The sequence below is a fragment of the Antedon bifida genome, chromosome 10, assembly GCF_963402885.1.
Source record: "Antedon bifida chromosome 10, ecAntBifi1.1, whole genome shotgun sequence".
Taxonomy (NCBI): Eukaryota; Metazoa; Echinodermata; class Crinoidea; order Comatulida; family Antedonidae; genus Antedon; species Antedon bifida.
Window position 1 is genome coordinate 4,396,950 of NC_136235.1, and position 15,375 is coordinate 4,412,324.

The 15,375-nt window shown below is 33.6% G+C and overlaps 1 protein-coding gene and 1 non-coding gene across 5 annotated transcripts; one reads left to right on the forward strand and one right to left on the reverse strand.

Annotated features, from left to right (window-relative positions):
• Positions 1 to 242: 242 nt before the first annotated feature.
• Positions 243 to 10,857, reverse strand: LOC144854698 (perilipin-2-like). Of its 4 annotated transcripts, none has more exons than XM_078712645.1 (9): positions 10,730 to 10,857; positions 6,798 to 7,021; positions 6,068 to 6,150; positions 5,590 to 5,797; positions 4,954 to 5,144; positions 4,307 to 4,486; positions 3,798 to 3,962; positions 3,541 to 3,666; positions 243 to 724 (listed from the first exon to the last, which is right to left on the reverse strand). In XM_078712645.1, the coding sequence occupies exons 2-9, from the start codon at positions 7,012 to 7,014 to the stop codon at positions 629 to 631; spliced, it is 1,266 nt and encodes a 421-aa protein (XP_078568771.1). In that variant the 5' UTR covers positions 7,015 to 7,021; positions 10,730 to 10,857; the 3' UTR covers positions 243 to 628. The 4 variants fall into 4 exon arrangements, with proteins under 4 accessions (XP_078568771.1, XP_078568768.1, XP_078568770.1 ...); XM_078712642.1 differs by lacking the exon at positions 243 to 724 and adding an exon at positions 2,059 to 3,008; XM_078712644.1 differs by lacking the exons at positions 243 to 724; positions 10,730 to 10,857 and adding exons at positions 2,059 to 3,008; positions 7,535 to 7,667 and having other exon boundaries at positions 6,798 to 7,018.
• A 1,992-nt stretch (positions 10,858 to 12,849) lies between these two features.
• Trnav-uac (transfer RNA valine (anticodon UAC)) lies at positions 12,850 to 12,922 on the forward strand. The gene has a single exon. It is a non-coding gene; the product is annotated as a tRNA-Val (tRNA).
• Positions 12,923 to 15,375: the final 2,453 nt, after the last annotated feature.

The following is a 15,375-nucleotide window of genomic DNA, read 5'->3' on the forward strand; positions in this document are numbered from 1 at the left end:
AAATTGGTCAACCTGACCAATCGTACTGATGGCTACGACCCTAAAAATAACAGAAACAAGAACGTTCCTTTTTCTTATTTTATTATAATTAATAAAATAAAACCAAGAACATTTCAAACTGTATGTGATGCAAACTGATCATCCTACCACTAACTGGTTTGTGAGCGTGTGCAGATGTTTTCTATGCTGTGCTGCTTATGGTAAATGAAACCAAAACTGAAACAAAATCTATGTGACAGATATATTTTTTTGTTATTATTTAATACTTCAACAACAATAAATAAAACTACAGTTACAAATAATATATTTTAGGATAGCTATATTTAAAAAAAAAACGTTTCCAGCTAATGTTCTAAAAGCCCACCTTTTTTGTTCTTTGTAATTCAATCTGTTTTTCTCTCATCTTTATTTTATTTAAAGAAATTTGGGACAATAATGTATTGTTAAAAGCGCTATGTGAATTTGACAAAAATAACATTATGGAACAGATTATTATAACAGTTAGTTTCAGTAACAGCATAAAAATGAGAATATAAAACCTTAAAAAGCAGGTACTAATTTTGGCCAGTATGGTCATTTAAGTTTTACTATTTTATATAATTAAAAGTATGATTTAAAGTAAAATGTCCTAATCACTGTTTTCACTACTGAAGAGATCCAAGTCATTTTGGTCAGAGCCCATAGTAAAATCAAACTCTATGCCATCCATTTCAACTTCAGGAACCTGTAAAATAATACACAAAATGTCACAGAAAAAGATATAAAAGATGTTCTTGTTAAATGTGAAGTGTAGACGTTATGACATGATTATTAAACCATGTTCTGAATATTTAGTACTTCTTTATTTTATTGTTATGTACAGTGCTTCAACAGAAATAACAAAATGTTTTTAAAACATAAAATGTACAGCAAATAATAGTTTCATATATTCATTATTTACTAAATATGATGAATTTGTGCACACAAGTGATGATAGTGCATGGTAATGAAATTTAGCAATGTAACACCCTGTCAAAATGTATGGTAGCCTGTAAGTGTCATGTTTGAACAATTCTACCATGACACAGGCCATCATACATTTGAACCATGGCACCAGCAGATATACATCTTGTTGCAACAATGCCATGTCATACTTTATTATGCAAATGAGTATTATATAACTACGTTGATGTCTTTAGTTTCAAGGTAAAATGATTATTTAATAATATAAAGAATTGCATTATGTTCATTCAGATTACTGTAATGATAACTGTGGCGCTTACAAAACAGTTTTTAACGGTTCTTGTGAAGCTTATGGCAAGCACAATAAAGAATTGTTAAACCAGCTGTTGGACTTACTTGCTACAAAGGACTCATTAGCAGCATTTACAGAAAAAAAAACATAACCCAGCAGATTCTAGGTCAAATTTGTATATTTCATCATTTGTATGGTTATATTTAATCTAGTTTCACTTCTAAATTTTGCCAAAATGTTATCATTTCCCCAAGATTAAAGATAAAGTATAATCCCACTACCTAATTTAGGCTATCTAATATATAATATTATGGTAAATCCATTGTCGTAAATCAAAAATCCCCAATTGTTGTCAAATTTCATGCCCTAGCCCCCTGAGACTATTATTCAGACATAAACAGTAGTTGACTAGTAATTACTTTTCATTTAAAAATCATTTTGAATCTGAGCATGCCCAGAATTTTACTCTCACTGAATTTCAGATGAATGCAAGGTCATTCTGATGCAGATCTTTAATGTAGCATACTGGGTGATTATTTATTGTTTAGATACAGAAAGTACAAAATGAAAAAAAATATGTTGCTCATATTGATCTCATTTGGTTCAAATCTTCAAAATCATTTTTTTTATTTAAAGAATAAAACCATTTTTAGAATTCATACTTTACTGTACAAAATTGTAGAATAGCATTTACAAATGTTTTATAATTTATATTCTCAATAAACAATGAGCAAATTTAAAGTGATTTTCAGGTGATACACCAATGTTAATAAATAAAATGTTAGTAAAAACAACTATCAAAAATAGGAACCAACACAAAAACATGGAAATCTCAAATTATGAATTTATTCAACAATGAAAACAATAAGGCAAGAGTACTGAGGATAACAACAGCAATATTAATAGCTTGTTAATTATAAATTTCTGATAAATCAAGTGTTATCAAACTTACTAGTGTTACAAAATAGATGAAAGGGAAGTTGTGAATATTTATCACATTTAGTAAAGTGTATAACCGAATATATATCACATGTAGCATTCACACCATATACTAATCAGTAGCTTTTGATTTGCGACAACCAATGAAATGTCAATTCATTGTGTGCAAGCAGGGAAGTTGGGATGTGCTTCCGTGTTCCCCACCTTGACACAGTTTTGATGGTTTCTAGGTCTAGGCAACGACTGACAACACACTAATTGAAATGACTTTTTCCTAGGTGGTTACAAATCAAAGCTCTCTATTATGGCAACACACACACAAAGCTTATTCATGTCCAACAAATTTTATTCCATTGTTAAATGCCGATATTATCTCAGGGATGTGGATACCCCCAGACAGCTTGTACTCTAAGGTGACTATGGAACCAGTATGGTAATCCCTCACCTTTAATACAAGTTTTGCATTTAATTTCATGCAACTTTGTACACCCCAATTAACTGGTGCTGATCTATTTAAGCTAAAAACACTTAACTGCAAACAAAAATTTATAACATTTTCAGCGTCTAAATGCGCTTTCATGATTAGGGAATTTGAAGTATTATTTTGTGATAGTCAAATCTCTGTGTCACTAGCATCACTTTCTGTAAGATCCTCATAAAATTCATAATCATCATCATCATTTTTTTGTTTATCCTCTTTCTTATCGCCCTCTTCTTCATCCTCTTTCTCTTCACCCTCATCATCAACTTTTTCACTACTCTCATCCCCCCTTTCTGGTATGTCATCCATGGTGATTTCTGTTTTCGGTTCACTTCCTCTCACCTGTTGGGATACCTAAACGGATAAAAAGAGAAGGGAAAAGAAAGAGGCATGGGTGTAAATGACTATTTACTACTAAAAGCATTTATGAAAAAAGCCAAAGATAATTAATGCAGCCTTCACCAATAGCAAATTACAAATTAAAACATTCCACTTAGCAGGTACATTTTTAAAAACATAATAAACTGCGTTGTGTCACACTTTATTAATTAAAAAGTGAATTAAATGTAAAACATGCAAATTAATGATGATTTAAAGTAATAACTATATAAACAAAAAATACAAAACATCTGTATAGCATGCAATGAGAAATGTAATATTTGATCAAAATAGTAGATGGCTGTTCTTGTTCTTATCTGATGATTGGTTAATTGACAATCTGTGACATTTGCAAATATATTAATGGCTTGTTAATTTATTTAAACACAGCCTGGGAATACCAAGGTCTGGCACATCACATGTTTTTTACCATTGCTGCTAACACAGAAACATATATTGAAGAAACATTACATGAAGCAAAATAGCAATAGTAAGAGTTTGCACCTACCAGCCACTGTAGAGGTCTCATGGTTAAGATGTAGTCGCCAACATCCATTGTCAGTTCTTGAAGGGAGTTGAGGTGATGTCTTGCACTGGTTACTACATTGCTTGGAAGGTCTCGGAAATATTTAGCCTATAAGAAAAAATAAATTTATTTATTATTATTTATTTAGGCATGTATATGATAACACCAGTTAGGTTGCACCACAACACGCCTAGTTACTAAACTAAACCAGCATCAGTACAATGTTGCATTATACAAACCTCTTGAAGTGTATGATACAGGGAATCCGCAACAACAAGACCATCATTGACCTTGGTACGAATGTTCTGGGGCATCATGGAGACAGTTGTTGCTAGGTTAACACTGAGGACTCTTAAACGTTTTGTAAGTACACGAGCAATTGCCAAAGTCTTCTTTTCTGCTGCCTGTAAATTAAACAACAATATTTTGTTAACCTTAGTATACATTTTCCAGAAATGAGATCAGGTCTAAATTAATTATCCTACTGATTTTCCTAATCGGAAGTTGAAATACAAAACCCTAGGCCTATAAAACTTTAATGTATTGATTAAACCAGTTTACTATATACATTCTGGACACTTCATTTCTTTGTTGATCCAATTTAGATTACGCTAGACTGTGATATCGACCTGTACTTGTCCACACAGAACAAGTCAGACGTAATGGACTACATGAAATACGATCCACTGGAATTGTACAGTGATTTGGTCTCTTTCAAAAAGTGTTTATTATCATAGTTTCTGCTTACCTCGGCATGGTTTCCCTCGTTATCTAAGGTTTCTTCGTCTTCATCAACATCCTCATTTTTTTCCTCCTCTTCAGTTGTTGTCCAATCACTCCATGTTTTCCACAACGTTTCTTGAGTGTTCCTCACATTGGCACGTACGTTCTCGTTGGCTGAGTCAATGTTCTTTTTAGCATAATCAATCTATAGAGATATTTAACAAACCTTAATAAAGTTCCATCATCGTAGGAGTAATATTTCATCTTTTTTAAATTGAAATCACCCTAATTAGTTTAATTATTAAATAAAAGTATTTACTGAATTTTAGGTAGTTTTTTAACTCTTGAATGTTCAACATATTATGCAAACTAAGGTCATTTCTATGTTCAATCCCCTGTGCTTTCTGTTATATCACATTTGTATAAACTATATAGAGACAGCCAAAATACCGTATTTATTCGACTAAACACCACCCCCCCCCCCCTCCCCCATAGAACATTATTTTGAATAAACAGCACCCCCCTTGAATAAACGTCCAGGGGCCTTTATTCATTTACTCAAATAAACACCAGGCCACATGCATTATCTACACAATATTGTAGTACAACTCATCTACTCTATGCCAGTTGAATTAATTAATTCATAATATAAAAATGGGAAATATTTCCTACCAAGTCCACAGTAAAGTGAAGCCTGTCAATGGTTTCCTGACTTCTCTTCTGAATATAATGAACTTTCTTGATGGCTCGCTGGTAGAGACGACGACGGACCTTACTTGACAAGGTAGTTACACGCTTGATCGAACCAGGCTCTTCATCAACCACAAGAGAATGTTGTGGACCCTGAACTACTTCATCAGCAACTGAAAAAGGAAATCACTCAATTAATATCTTTCAAATTAAAAACAATCGAGGAAACTATCACATGATGAAGCAAACTTTGTAAGTAGTAATGACTTTCAATTTTATCAGAAAAATCAATTTAATCTTTAAATATGAAAGATTGTTAATAGTAATTTGCTATTGAATTTTATTTAAATTCTAAGGCAAATCTACTATCCAACTTCAAATCTTCAATTTTTTTAAAAATTCACACTGTGTTGTTTATAGTTGTTTTAGTGTTCATATAGAACATACATTATAAAACCTCAAAAGTGGAATTTCATTATAACTAGGTTTAAAAAATCTTGATTTTAATTTTTTACTTTGACGAATTACAGGTTATAAAATGTGATTAAAGATCTTTACTTTAATACAATTATATCAATGTCTTCGAAATAATATCTTATTGATGCTTTAAAAACATACTTTGTTCTTGTTCATCATCAGACAGTTTCTCATCATCTGATGGCAAGTAGTAATCTACAGCATTTTCAGTGACAGTGAAGGCAGTTGTAACACCACTGAACACCAGATTACCGACACGAGTATCAACTAATCCATTCATGTAGGCAGTGCTGCTTTTCTTACTGTTGTCAATGACCTTCCAGGTCTCATCTTTAACCTTTGACACAACCTACAATTGATGATAAATCAGTGAACTTTTAAAATCCAATAATCATTTATGTTCTAAACATACCTGCAGTTGAAATTCAAGTTGGAGATTGGGTTTCACAAGATAATGAAAAATATGGAAGTGGCTGTTTAAATAAATATGTTAGTGTGGTTTATTCAGGACACTATTTCTTATTTATTATTATAAGTGCTTTGAACAGTTGCAAAAGGGCCAGCAATTATATTGCTTAAGACAAATGTTAGGAGACCTATTAAGAACAATAACACTTACCTTTTCAGTTGGTTCAGTAATGATTGGAACTTTCTCCTCCAATTTATCAAGCTGCTTGCAAGCATAACCGTTCACCATGGCAACTGTAAATATAAACACAGTTTAGTAGTTGAACTACATTCCTATTCATGTTAAAATAGATTAAACATGAAGCTGAAATGGCTAAAAATTTACACCACTATTGATTGACTGAATTGATTGATTGTTGAATTACAGATCAATTGATTATAGAATGACATTGTATTGATTAATGTATTGATTAATTGCTTGATGATTGATTTATTTGACTGAAATGGATTCAACAATATAGAGTATCACGGTGCTGACGTCACGACGATAGGTGGCGCTGCGTGGTTGCTAGCCAACCAAAAAATGCGTTCAACCTGCCTGAGTGATTCTCAGGTCACCAATGGTTTTGAATAGGCTTATTGAAGTAGTCATTTTAAAACTTAATAATTTTCAATAAAAACAAACTAAAATTTCAAAAGATCACTAAATATTTGTTTTTAATAATCTATTTATTCTTCAACTACAGTTTAAGTTAAAAAAAATCAAGCTATATAGTTTATCAACATAGTAGCATTGAACCCATTTTTGGTTGCGCCAGCAACCATGCAGCTTCCTCTATCGTTGTGACGTCACACCATGATACTCTATAAATAAGGGAATTGATAGATTTGATAAAAAAATTTAAATTTTGCCCCAAAAAAGTTGTGTCCAATAAACTTACTGGGCTTTTCACATCGATCCACAACCGGCTTAGCAGTGGCAGCAGCCAAGGCTACAGACTTCTCAGCAACTTCAAAGGTACAGCGAATAAGGCCACTCTTCTCCTTTGACATGTTGTAGACATTGGCTACCTGATCGATGGCAGTGCTCACCATTGGGTAGCTAAGAACACGAGAGTACATCGTACTGGGTACTTGCGGCATTACTTCAGTAGACATGGTGGTTCTGTAAATAAAAAATATGAACTAATACATTATTTTATAAACATTATAGCAGAATCCACTCCTCCTTTTGGCATTGCTATTTCAGGGACACTCATATTAAGGGGACAATTTCCTGTCAAACGAACGAGGAGCGAATATATTCTATAGATTAACATGTAAAATGTGTTGTTTCCAATACTTTGTGCAATAGTCAAGAACCATTAATAAGTATAATTTATCCAACAATTCTTTTGACAATAAGAGTTTAAATTTTTGTCAATATAAAATTACAGAATGGAATACAATTTTACAAAACGGTAATGATACAATACATAGTATATAGTGCATTTAACATTAGTAATAATAAAATGTATGATAATTTATGCAATGCTGCAAAATAAACTAAATGAATAATTAATTAACACTAATGATTAAGAAATTAATTCCAACACTAAATTTCTACAGTACTATCCTATAATAACTCTAGTGTAAAAACAGCTACATAGGCCTAAGCAATACAGCAAATACTTACCAGTTTTACAGTTAGTTAAGACTAGTTATTATGTAGGAACGAAACAGACTGTTCTTCTTGAATCTCAATTGTAATTGAGCAATTCAAAGGGAAGTCAGCTGTATTAATACTATTGTCTGATTGGACCTTGTTCTCACATGATTGCATCATGCCTGCTTGCATGCACAATGAGTCACAGCTTGACTTTCATGAGAAGGTCAAACGAAATAGGTATTATTGAAAGTACTACGTGTATGAATAGCTGGAAAATAGCTAGCCAGTTCTGGTAAATACTGTACATACATTTGACTTTCTCCTTCTGAAAGTCAATGTATGTATGGTAGGTATATAAGAATATGGTTTTAAAATGAGTATACCATCATATGTCTAAATAATTACTATAAAATTGATGAATATTAATTATTATTTCTCAGAAATGTTTTTTTCAGTCATTCAATCAAGCACGAAGCACCTCCCCAATTCAACTCTATGTTATTGTAACAGGCTATTTATAATCAGAGAGGTGAACATTTTTTTTATTTTTCACCTCCCTGTTGTGTATCTAGTTATTTAAATCTTAGCCTGTTCATATGCTTTTATTTTGTTTCATAATTTTCAATTTCAAAACAAGTTTAATGTCTCCTATACCCCAGTGTTGTGCTTGTAAAATAAAGTTTTAGAGTGAAACAAAGTCCAAATTTCACAACACTTAGCACAACGTACCGGCAGGGCATATCTCTACTATATTTGGGTACATCACACTTTTTTGTCAAACTAGTTTGTTAACCTAGTTCTGATCGTCCTTGTCTGTACCAATGACATGAGATTTCATGCAAACTTAAACGAGTTATTTATCAGATCTTAGAGACAGATAACATGAAGGAGGAGATACTTGAACCCATACAAACTGTGTGTCAACAATTCCTTCTACATCTAAAAATAGCCTTGGGATTTTTCAAAAAAGTGATGTAAATGTCACTTTGAGATTTTCACCTTGGACTTTTAAACCACATTCTTACAGTAAGCAATACTAGAAAGTAGTTATGTAGGTAGGCTATCTATCTATGCCAGTACAGTAGTAGGTAAACAGACAATCTTGTCCATGGATGATCGGGCCCCCATCATATAGAGACAAACAGGCCCATCATATAGAGACAAACAGGCCCATCATAGAGATGATCGGGCCCCATCATATAGAGACAAATGGGCCCATCATATAGAGACAAACGGGCCCATCATATAGAGACAAACGGGCCCATCATATAGAGACAAACGGGCCCATCATAGAGATGATCGGGCCCCATCATATAGAGAAAAACGGGCCCCATCATATAGGGACAAATGGGCCCATCATATAGAGACAAACGGACCCATCATATAGAGACAAACGGGCCCATCATATAGAGACAAACGGGCCCATCATATAGAGACAAACGGGCCCATCATATAGAGACAAACGGGCCCATCATATAGAGACAAACGGGCCCATCATAGAGATGATCGGGCCCCATCATATAGAGACAAACAGGCCCATCATATAGAGACAAACGGGCCCATCATATAGAGACAAACGGACCCATCATATAGAGACAAACGGGCCCATCATATAGAGACAAACGGACCCATCATAGAGATGATCGGGCCCCATCATATAGACAAACAGGCCCATCATAGAGATGATCGGGCCCATCATATAGAGACAAACGGACCCATCATAGAGATGATCGGGCCCATCATATAGAGACAAACGGACCCATCATAGAGATGATCGGGCCCATCATATAGAGACAAACAGGCCCATCATAGAGATGATCGGGCCCATCATATAGAGACAAACAGGCTCATCATATAGACACAACAAACACATCATGTACGTATGTTAGAAAATGTGCACAGAAAAAGATTAATCATTTTGTGCCTGTTGTCATATACTAATTTAATAATGTTAAAATTTTATATATTATCTTAACTTAAACATTTTATAATTCTTAATGATTCTATATTTATATTTGATGTTGAAATTGGTACTTTATATTGTATGCTCAATGTAAATTGTAACCCATCTTCTCTTTTTATTTGCCCCATAGATATAACTGATAGTAATACTGACAAAACCTTTTAGACATAATTAATATTATAGGAACTTACTCCCAGAAATTACTCCATTTGACATCCTAAATTTAAGTCTCAATATTGACCACCAAGTTATTATTTATATTTTACTTCTCCGTAATTTATTTTATGGCGTCCACATGCGTTGGTATTTTCATTTACCCTTACACAAATATAAAACATTCTAGGCCTAGTACTACTCTACTAAGGTTATTAGACAATCGGGACCACGGACGATCGGGCCCAGACGATCGGGCCCACTTCAAGACGATCGGGTCCAAATCGTGAGACAATCAGGCCCATCAAGGATGAAAGAGGATCGGGCCCAGAGACGATCGGGCCCAGACGATCGGGCCCAACAAACAAGACGATCGGGCCCAAAACATTCTCGGAAAATTAAAAAAAATAAATACGCGAATACAAACAAACACAACAATAACAATCAAAATCAATCACATTTATTCATAAATCGAGAGTATTGGTAAGAAATTCTTAAAACCAGTAGTGTTAATAGGGGAAAATTATGATAAAATCAGAAAAAAATCTAATTAACCTTTTTAATTAAAATCTTAATTACGCAAGAAAAGCACGTTGACACTAGCACTAGGAATTAAAAATGATGAAATATGGCACATTATTTTATATAACACAAACGACTATCGAGCCCAACGCTAAGACGATCGGGACCAACTGGTAAGACGATCGGGCCCAACGTGGTTCTGAAAACACTAGACGATCGGGCCCAACGCTGAAGACGATCGGGACCACGTTTTCTGGGCCCGATCGTCCGTGGTCCCGATCGTCTGTCCCCCCTCTACTAATACTAATATATAATATATAGGCAATAAAGGCCTAGTCTAGAGGCTACTACTGTTACTACTATAGGTTAGTACTACCAGGGTAGGGGGCTACTATACTGTGTACTACTCTAGGCCTAGGCTAGGCCTACCTGTACTAACTAGTAGACTAGGCCCTAGGGCCTAGACTACTACCTAGGCCTAGTAGGCTAGTACTATAACTAGGCTAGGCTTGAACTCTATTATACAGTATAAAATAACTAGCTAGGCCTAGGCGGCGCTACTCTCACATAACTATAGGCCTACTTACAAGTTTTTTTTTAGATTTGTTGAACAACAATCCAGATTTTAGGCCTCTAATGTTGTACGGTAGAATAAGTGATAGCAGCAAAAAAAGAATGACTAATCCGCAATTTTTCAATTTTTGCATTAGAAATTTGTAACAGAGTATGATGCCCGCCCTCATAAGGGCGGAATGTATACAACAGACGTACTAAATTAGAAGACTTAACTTGATTTAATAGATAATTATTATACATATAGAATTATAATTCATGTATGATTCCACCAAACTTTCGAGTTAAAATCACGATTTTGAGGCATTTGATAAATAGGCAAACTGCCTTAAAATGTCTTGACATGTTTAAGGCAGTTTGGTTAGAGTTAGTATATTTAGGAAGTAGATCAGCTATCTGCAATTCTTTATAATAGAAAATGATTAAGGTAATGAATTATTGTGATTTCTGCCTTAATTTCATAGGAAAAAAATAATGCGATTTAAGTTTGACCGTCACAAAAAGTTGTATACATCCTGACTTATGGCGGCGCCCTATCGCATGGACAATATTACTATTACAGGTAAAACCGCGGATTACTTTGGGGTCGCATTCTTGCGATATAATATTCTTTGGTAGTTAGCAGTCAGTCTCAATATCGTTTCCAGCACATCACCAGATGCATTGATGTTGTCGCATTATGATGTGTGGTTGAAAGTGGGACGTTTATTTCTGTGAGCCCCAAACACAGTTGGTCGCATACCTTTAACTCTATTCCACCGACCAGCGTGGGAATCGAACCCACGACATATACGTGTTGTTAACACGATGCTCAGGCTACTGAGCTAACTGGTCTTTTGGTTTTAACAAGGTTAATATGATATTTATGATGTAATGATGAATTACGTAATACACGTATAAATAGACTATTATCAGCTGTTCAGTCCTGTACTACTTTGTGGCGTAGCGGGTAATGCTCAGGTTTGGGTGCTCTCAGCTTTAGTAGATTGGGTTCGAACCTCTACGGATATTTTTTTTTTATGGAAAATAATGAATATTGTTTTTCTGTTAATTTGAAGGAGAGATATTTTGTTGTAAATGTCAGGCCTAAACAAGTGGACTTTTTTAAAATCAGAAACAAAGTTGCATGGCATTATTTTCCATTAAATAGACTGCCATAAAACCTCAAAAGAAGCCCATGTGCTCCTTCATTTTTAGTACTCTTGGGTGGGCTTCTTTTCCACATGGAGTTCTTTTCGAGATTACTTTTGCAAACTAAAAGAGGTTCCATTACATGATTTGAACAATCTGCTAATGTAAAGATTAACAACATCAAAGTTTAACAGTGTGGCGTGTTGACCACGAATGACTAACATACCATCTTCCCAAAAGACACCTGCACAATCTAATTTGCATAACAACGCACGGCATACCAAACTGTTTAAAATAGAGCTGCAAGGTCCCCGGAAATGACATCTATTATTTTTACTCGGGGTACCCGAGTCTAGGACTCTCTCATCATCTTCTCCTCCATCCGACACTATTGAGTAAAAAGTGCGATTTATAAAATACTACTCCTCCCTTATTCGTTGTAGTATTGAGCTGGGATTTGGCATGAATATACTACAGGGTCATGTCCTCAAAGCTATAGAGCCGGATTTTTTAATTTCAATGCAGCCATATGACATCTCGAAGATGGTACCTTGGTGCCAAACGATTTTGGTCTTAATATAGCCGTGTTTGGTGTCATTTCAAAGGTCTTGACTTGGGGAATAAGAATATATAAAATAAAATCTTTTATGTTATTGTGACGTCACTTCTGCTCCCGGAGAAATAGCAAAAAATCACTTTGAGATTTCATAATTTACCGTAATTATTCCATTTCCGGTTATGTGACGTTACTTTTCGGACTATAGCCGTATTTTGGTAGCGAGGTTATTGATGTGTATGTGACGTTACATCCCGTCTTATGACGTCATTACAGCTTCTTTTGCTGTATCCCGAGTATCGCACATTCATGCTTGTTTTAAATAGGCCTACTTATTTTGTGGAATCGGTCATTATCACTTTTACACATGTTTATTTGGCTTTGTGCTTATTACCATATTTATTTTTCATTTAAATGGATTAAAAAACCCACATTGTTGCTGTAAATGGTTTCGTGGTGTAGTGGTTATCACGTCTGCTTTACACGCAGAAGGTCCCCGGTTCGAGCCCGGGCGGAACCTGGTTTTTGTTTAATTGTTTATTTTTATTTTTAAGCTTGTGTAGGCCTATACCATGTATTACTTTAGAATTTAAAATTATTATGTAGGCCTTACAGTCGGAAATCCTGTGCAAAGTGTACGTGTATGTTTTTATACTTTTTAAAATAATATTATTAAATTCATATTTATATTGTATGTTGATGACATTTTACGTTCAAGATATATTATCCCCCAAAAATTATAAAAAATAAACATTTCAGACTTTTAATAGGCCATTTTAGAGTTTTAATGAAGTTACTCAATTCCATAGAAAAGATGATTTTATTTAACAAAAAACTCATTGCTTGACAGACGATTTGACTATTTGTTGCTTTAATTTTTTACAGGTAAATAATTTTTTTTGCCGATCCAATTTTTTCTCAAAGTGAATAACTATTATCTGACATTAAAATAACATATTCAACAATAACATGTTTACAAAAATTGTTTTTTCAGGGGGACAATATATCTTTAAAATTAAAACTTATATTATTGAAGAGTCCAGATTCAAGAAATTGATTGGTCCACTTAAAATGGAAATTTATTATAATTATTACTTTCAGAATAAAAAAAATACATACAAAATAATATAGCCTAAATCCTATTATTATTACATTATATCAAATTATTAAATCAAATTATGAATATCATTAAAATAAATTAGGTCAATTAAATATCCTAAAAATACTGTACAAAAATAACTGATACAGTGCTAACATCAATAATTTTATTTGAATCCAATTTCTTGTATGAGTAAACATTTCTTTCAATTAAAAGTACTTTTCTACATTGAAAAAAAATAACAGAGAGTTTATTATATAGAGAATATTTTATTTGGACTTAGGGCCTATTTATTTTCTTATAGATCATGGAGTCCATGTATAGATCAACAAATTATACATTTATACTGTACCACAAACTAGTATTATTGTCTATTATGTACGTGTATATGTAATTTTTTTTGGAAAATCATAAAAAATACATACAAAGTAAAAACATTCAATTAATGACTCGACTACAAATACATTTTAAATAATAAAAGATTTTCCAGAAAGCTTATATAATATACTATTATCAGGGAAGAGTCCCTACTATCATTTTATCGACTAGATCGATTTTCCATATTCTTGATTGACCGTAGGCCTAGGCCTACGTTATCTGAGTTATTTGCTCGGTCCAGGGAATTACTTCCTGCTCAGTCATAAACTGCTACCATCTACAGGTAATATCAATTGTAATCACAAAACCCCATAAGAAGTATAAACAAAAATGTGCAATTCAACTCTTTTTTATCACGATTTAAAACTTAATACTTTTTCAAAAGTGTAAAAACATGCTTTCTCGGGTCCAACTATAGTAGTTTACGTCACTTGTCATGATCCACAAGTTGTTGAAATAATGTTGCTGGTATTTCTTTAAAACAAGAATTTAAATACAAAATATGTAAAGGCTACACAGGAACTGAAGACAAACAAGAAAGCAAACACTTTAAGTAACACTAGAAATATATCACTTAGGCCTCCTCCTATGGAAGAATTCTCAGAACTTTTTTCGACAAGAAGTATCGTTTTTTTGTTTGTAACCATTGTCTTGGGGTTTAACCTCATTTGTAATCAACCAAACTCAATCGTTGCACTCTGCCAATCCTTCCCTTTTCCCGGAACCAGTTCAGTGTTGTTTCAAGCAAGGTTTCTTCTTTTATCAGTCAGTTTATTATAGGGCCAGACTGTGTAAAAACAATTGAAAATTATCAAATTATTTCAGCAACCGACTACAAACTGTCGGAAATCAATCGAACACTAATAGTCAAGGGTTATCTCTTTCAATTAATTAATTTGTTTATAATTACGTGCGTCCATTTCAATTAGGCCTATATAATAATTCATTTTAATATTTAATCAATGTTATCAATCTGACAAGTGTCAGTCAATCCAAGAAGGAGTGAAATTCAAAAAGTCCGTTCATTAGTCTAATCTAAAAACCAACCTATTCTAATTAAACAACCTGTTTTAATTTCTGTTTACAATAACACTCAATCACTATGTACAGTATAGACCAATACATCTTTAAATGGTACTCTCCATAAATCTTTATAGGCCTAATCGAGGGTAAAATCGCCAAGTCATGTCATCCGTTTGAAATACGGAAACTTTAATATAGGCCTACAGTAGGCTACCAAGGATTAATCAAGGTGTATAAACTTTATAAGCACATTTGGGCTCACCTTACTAATATCTCCATCATGGAACACAATATAGGCTCAGTTAGAAGGCCTATACGATTATTTTATACCAGACGACCATGCTCAGCGGACCAAAGTTAACTGCATGAAAAGTTTGTATTCATGTTTCACAAATGTAAGCCAAGTCATGTCACCTGTTTCAAAAGCTAAATTTCTCATGAGCGCTTTACTTCCTACCTGATTTATAGGATCA

Bases quoted from the DNA above. Each gene is read 5' to 3' on its own strand.
- LOC144854698 (XM_078712642.1), bottom strand. From the start codon at position 7,014: ATGTCTACTGAAGTAATGCCGCAAGTACCCAGTACGATGTACTCTCGT. The intron at 5,145-5,589 runs GTATGTTTTTAA...TTCCTTTTTCAG, and splicing joins TGATGATGAACAAGAACAAA to TTGCTGATGAAGTAGTTCAG. The intron at 4,487-4,953 runs GTAGGAAATATT...ATATCTCTATAG, and splicing joins TTCACTTTACTGTGGACTTG to ATTGATTATGCTAAAAAGAA.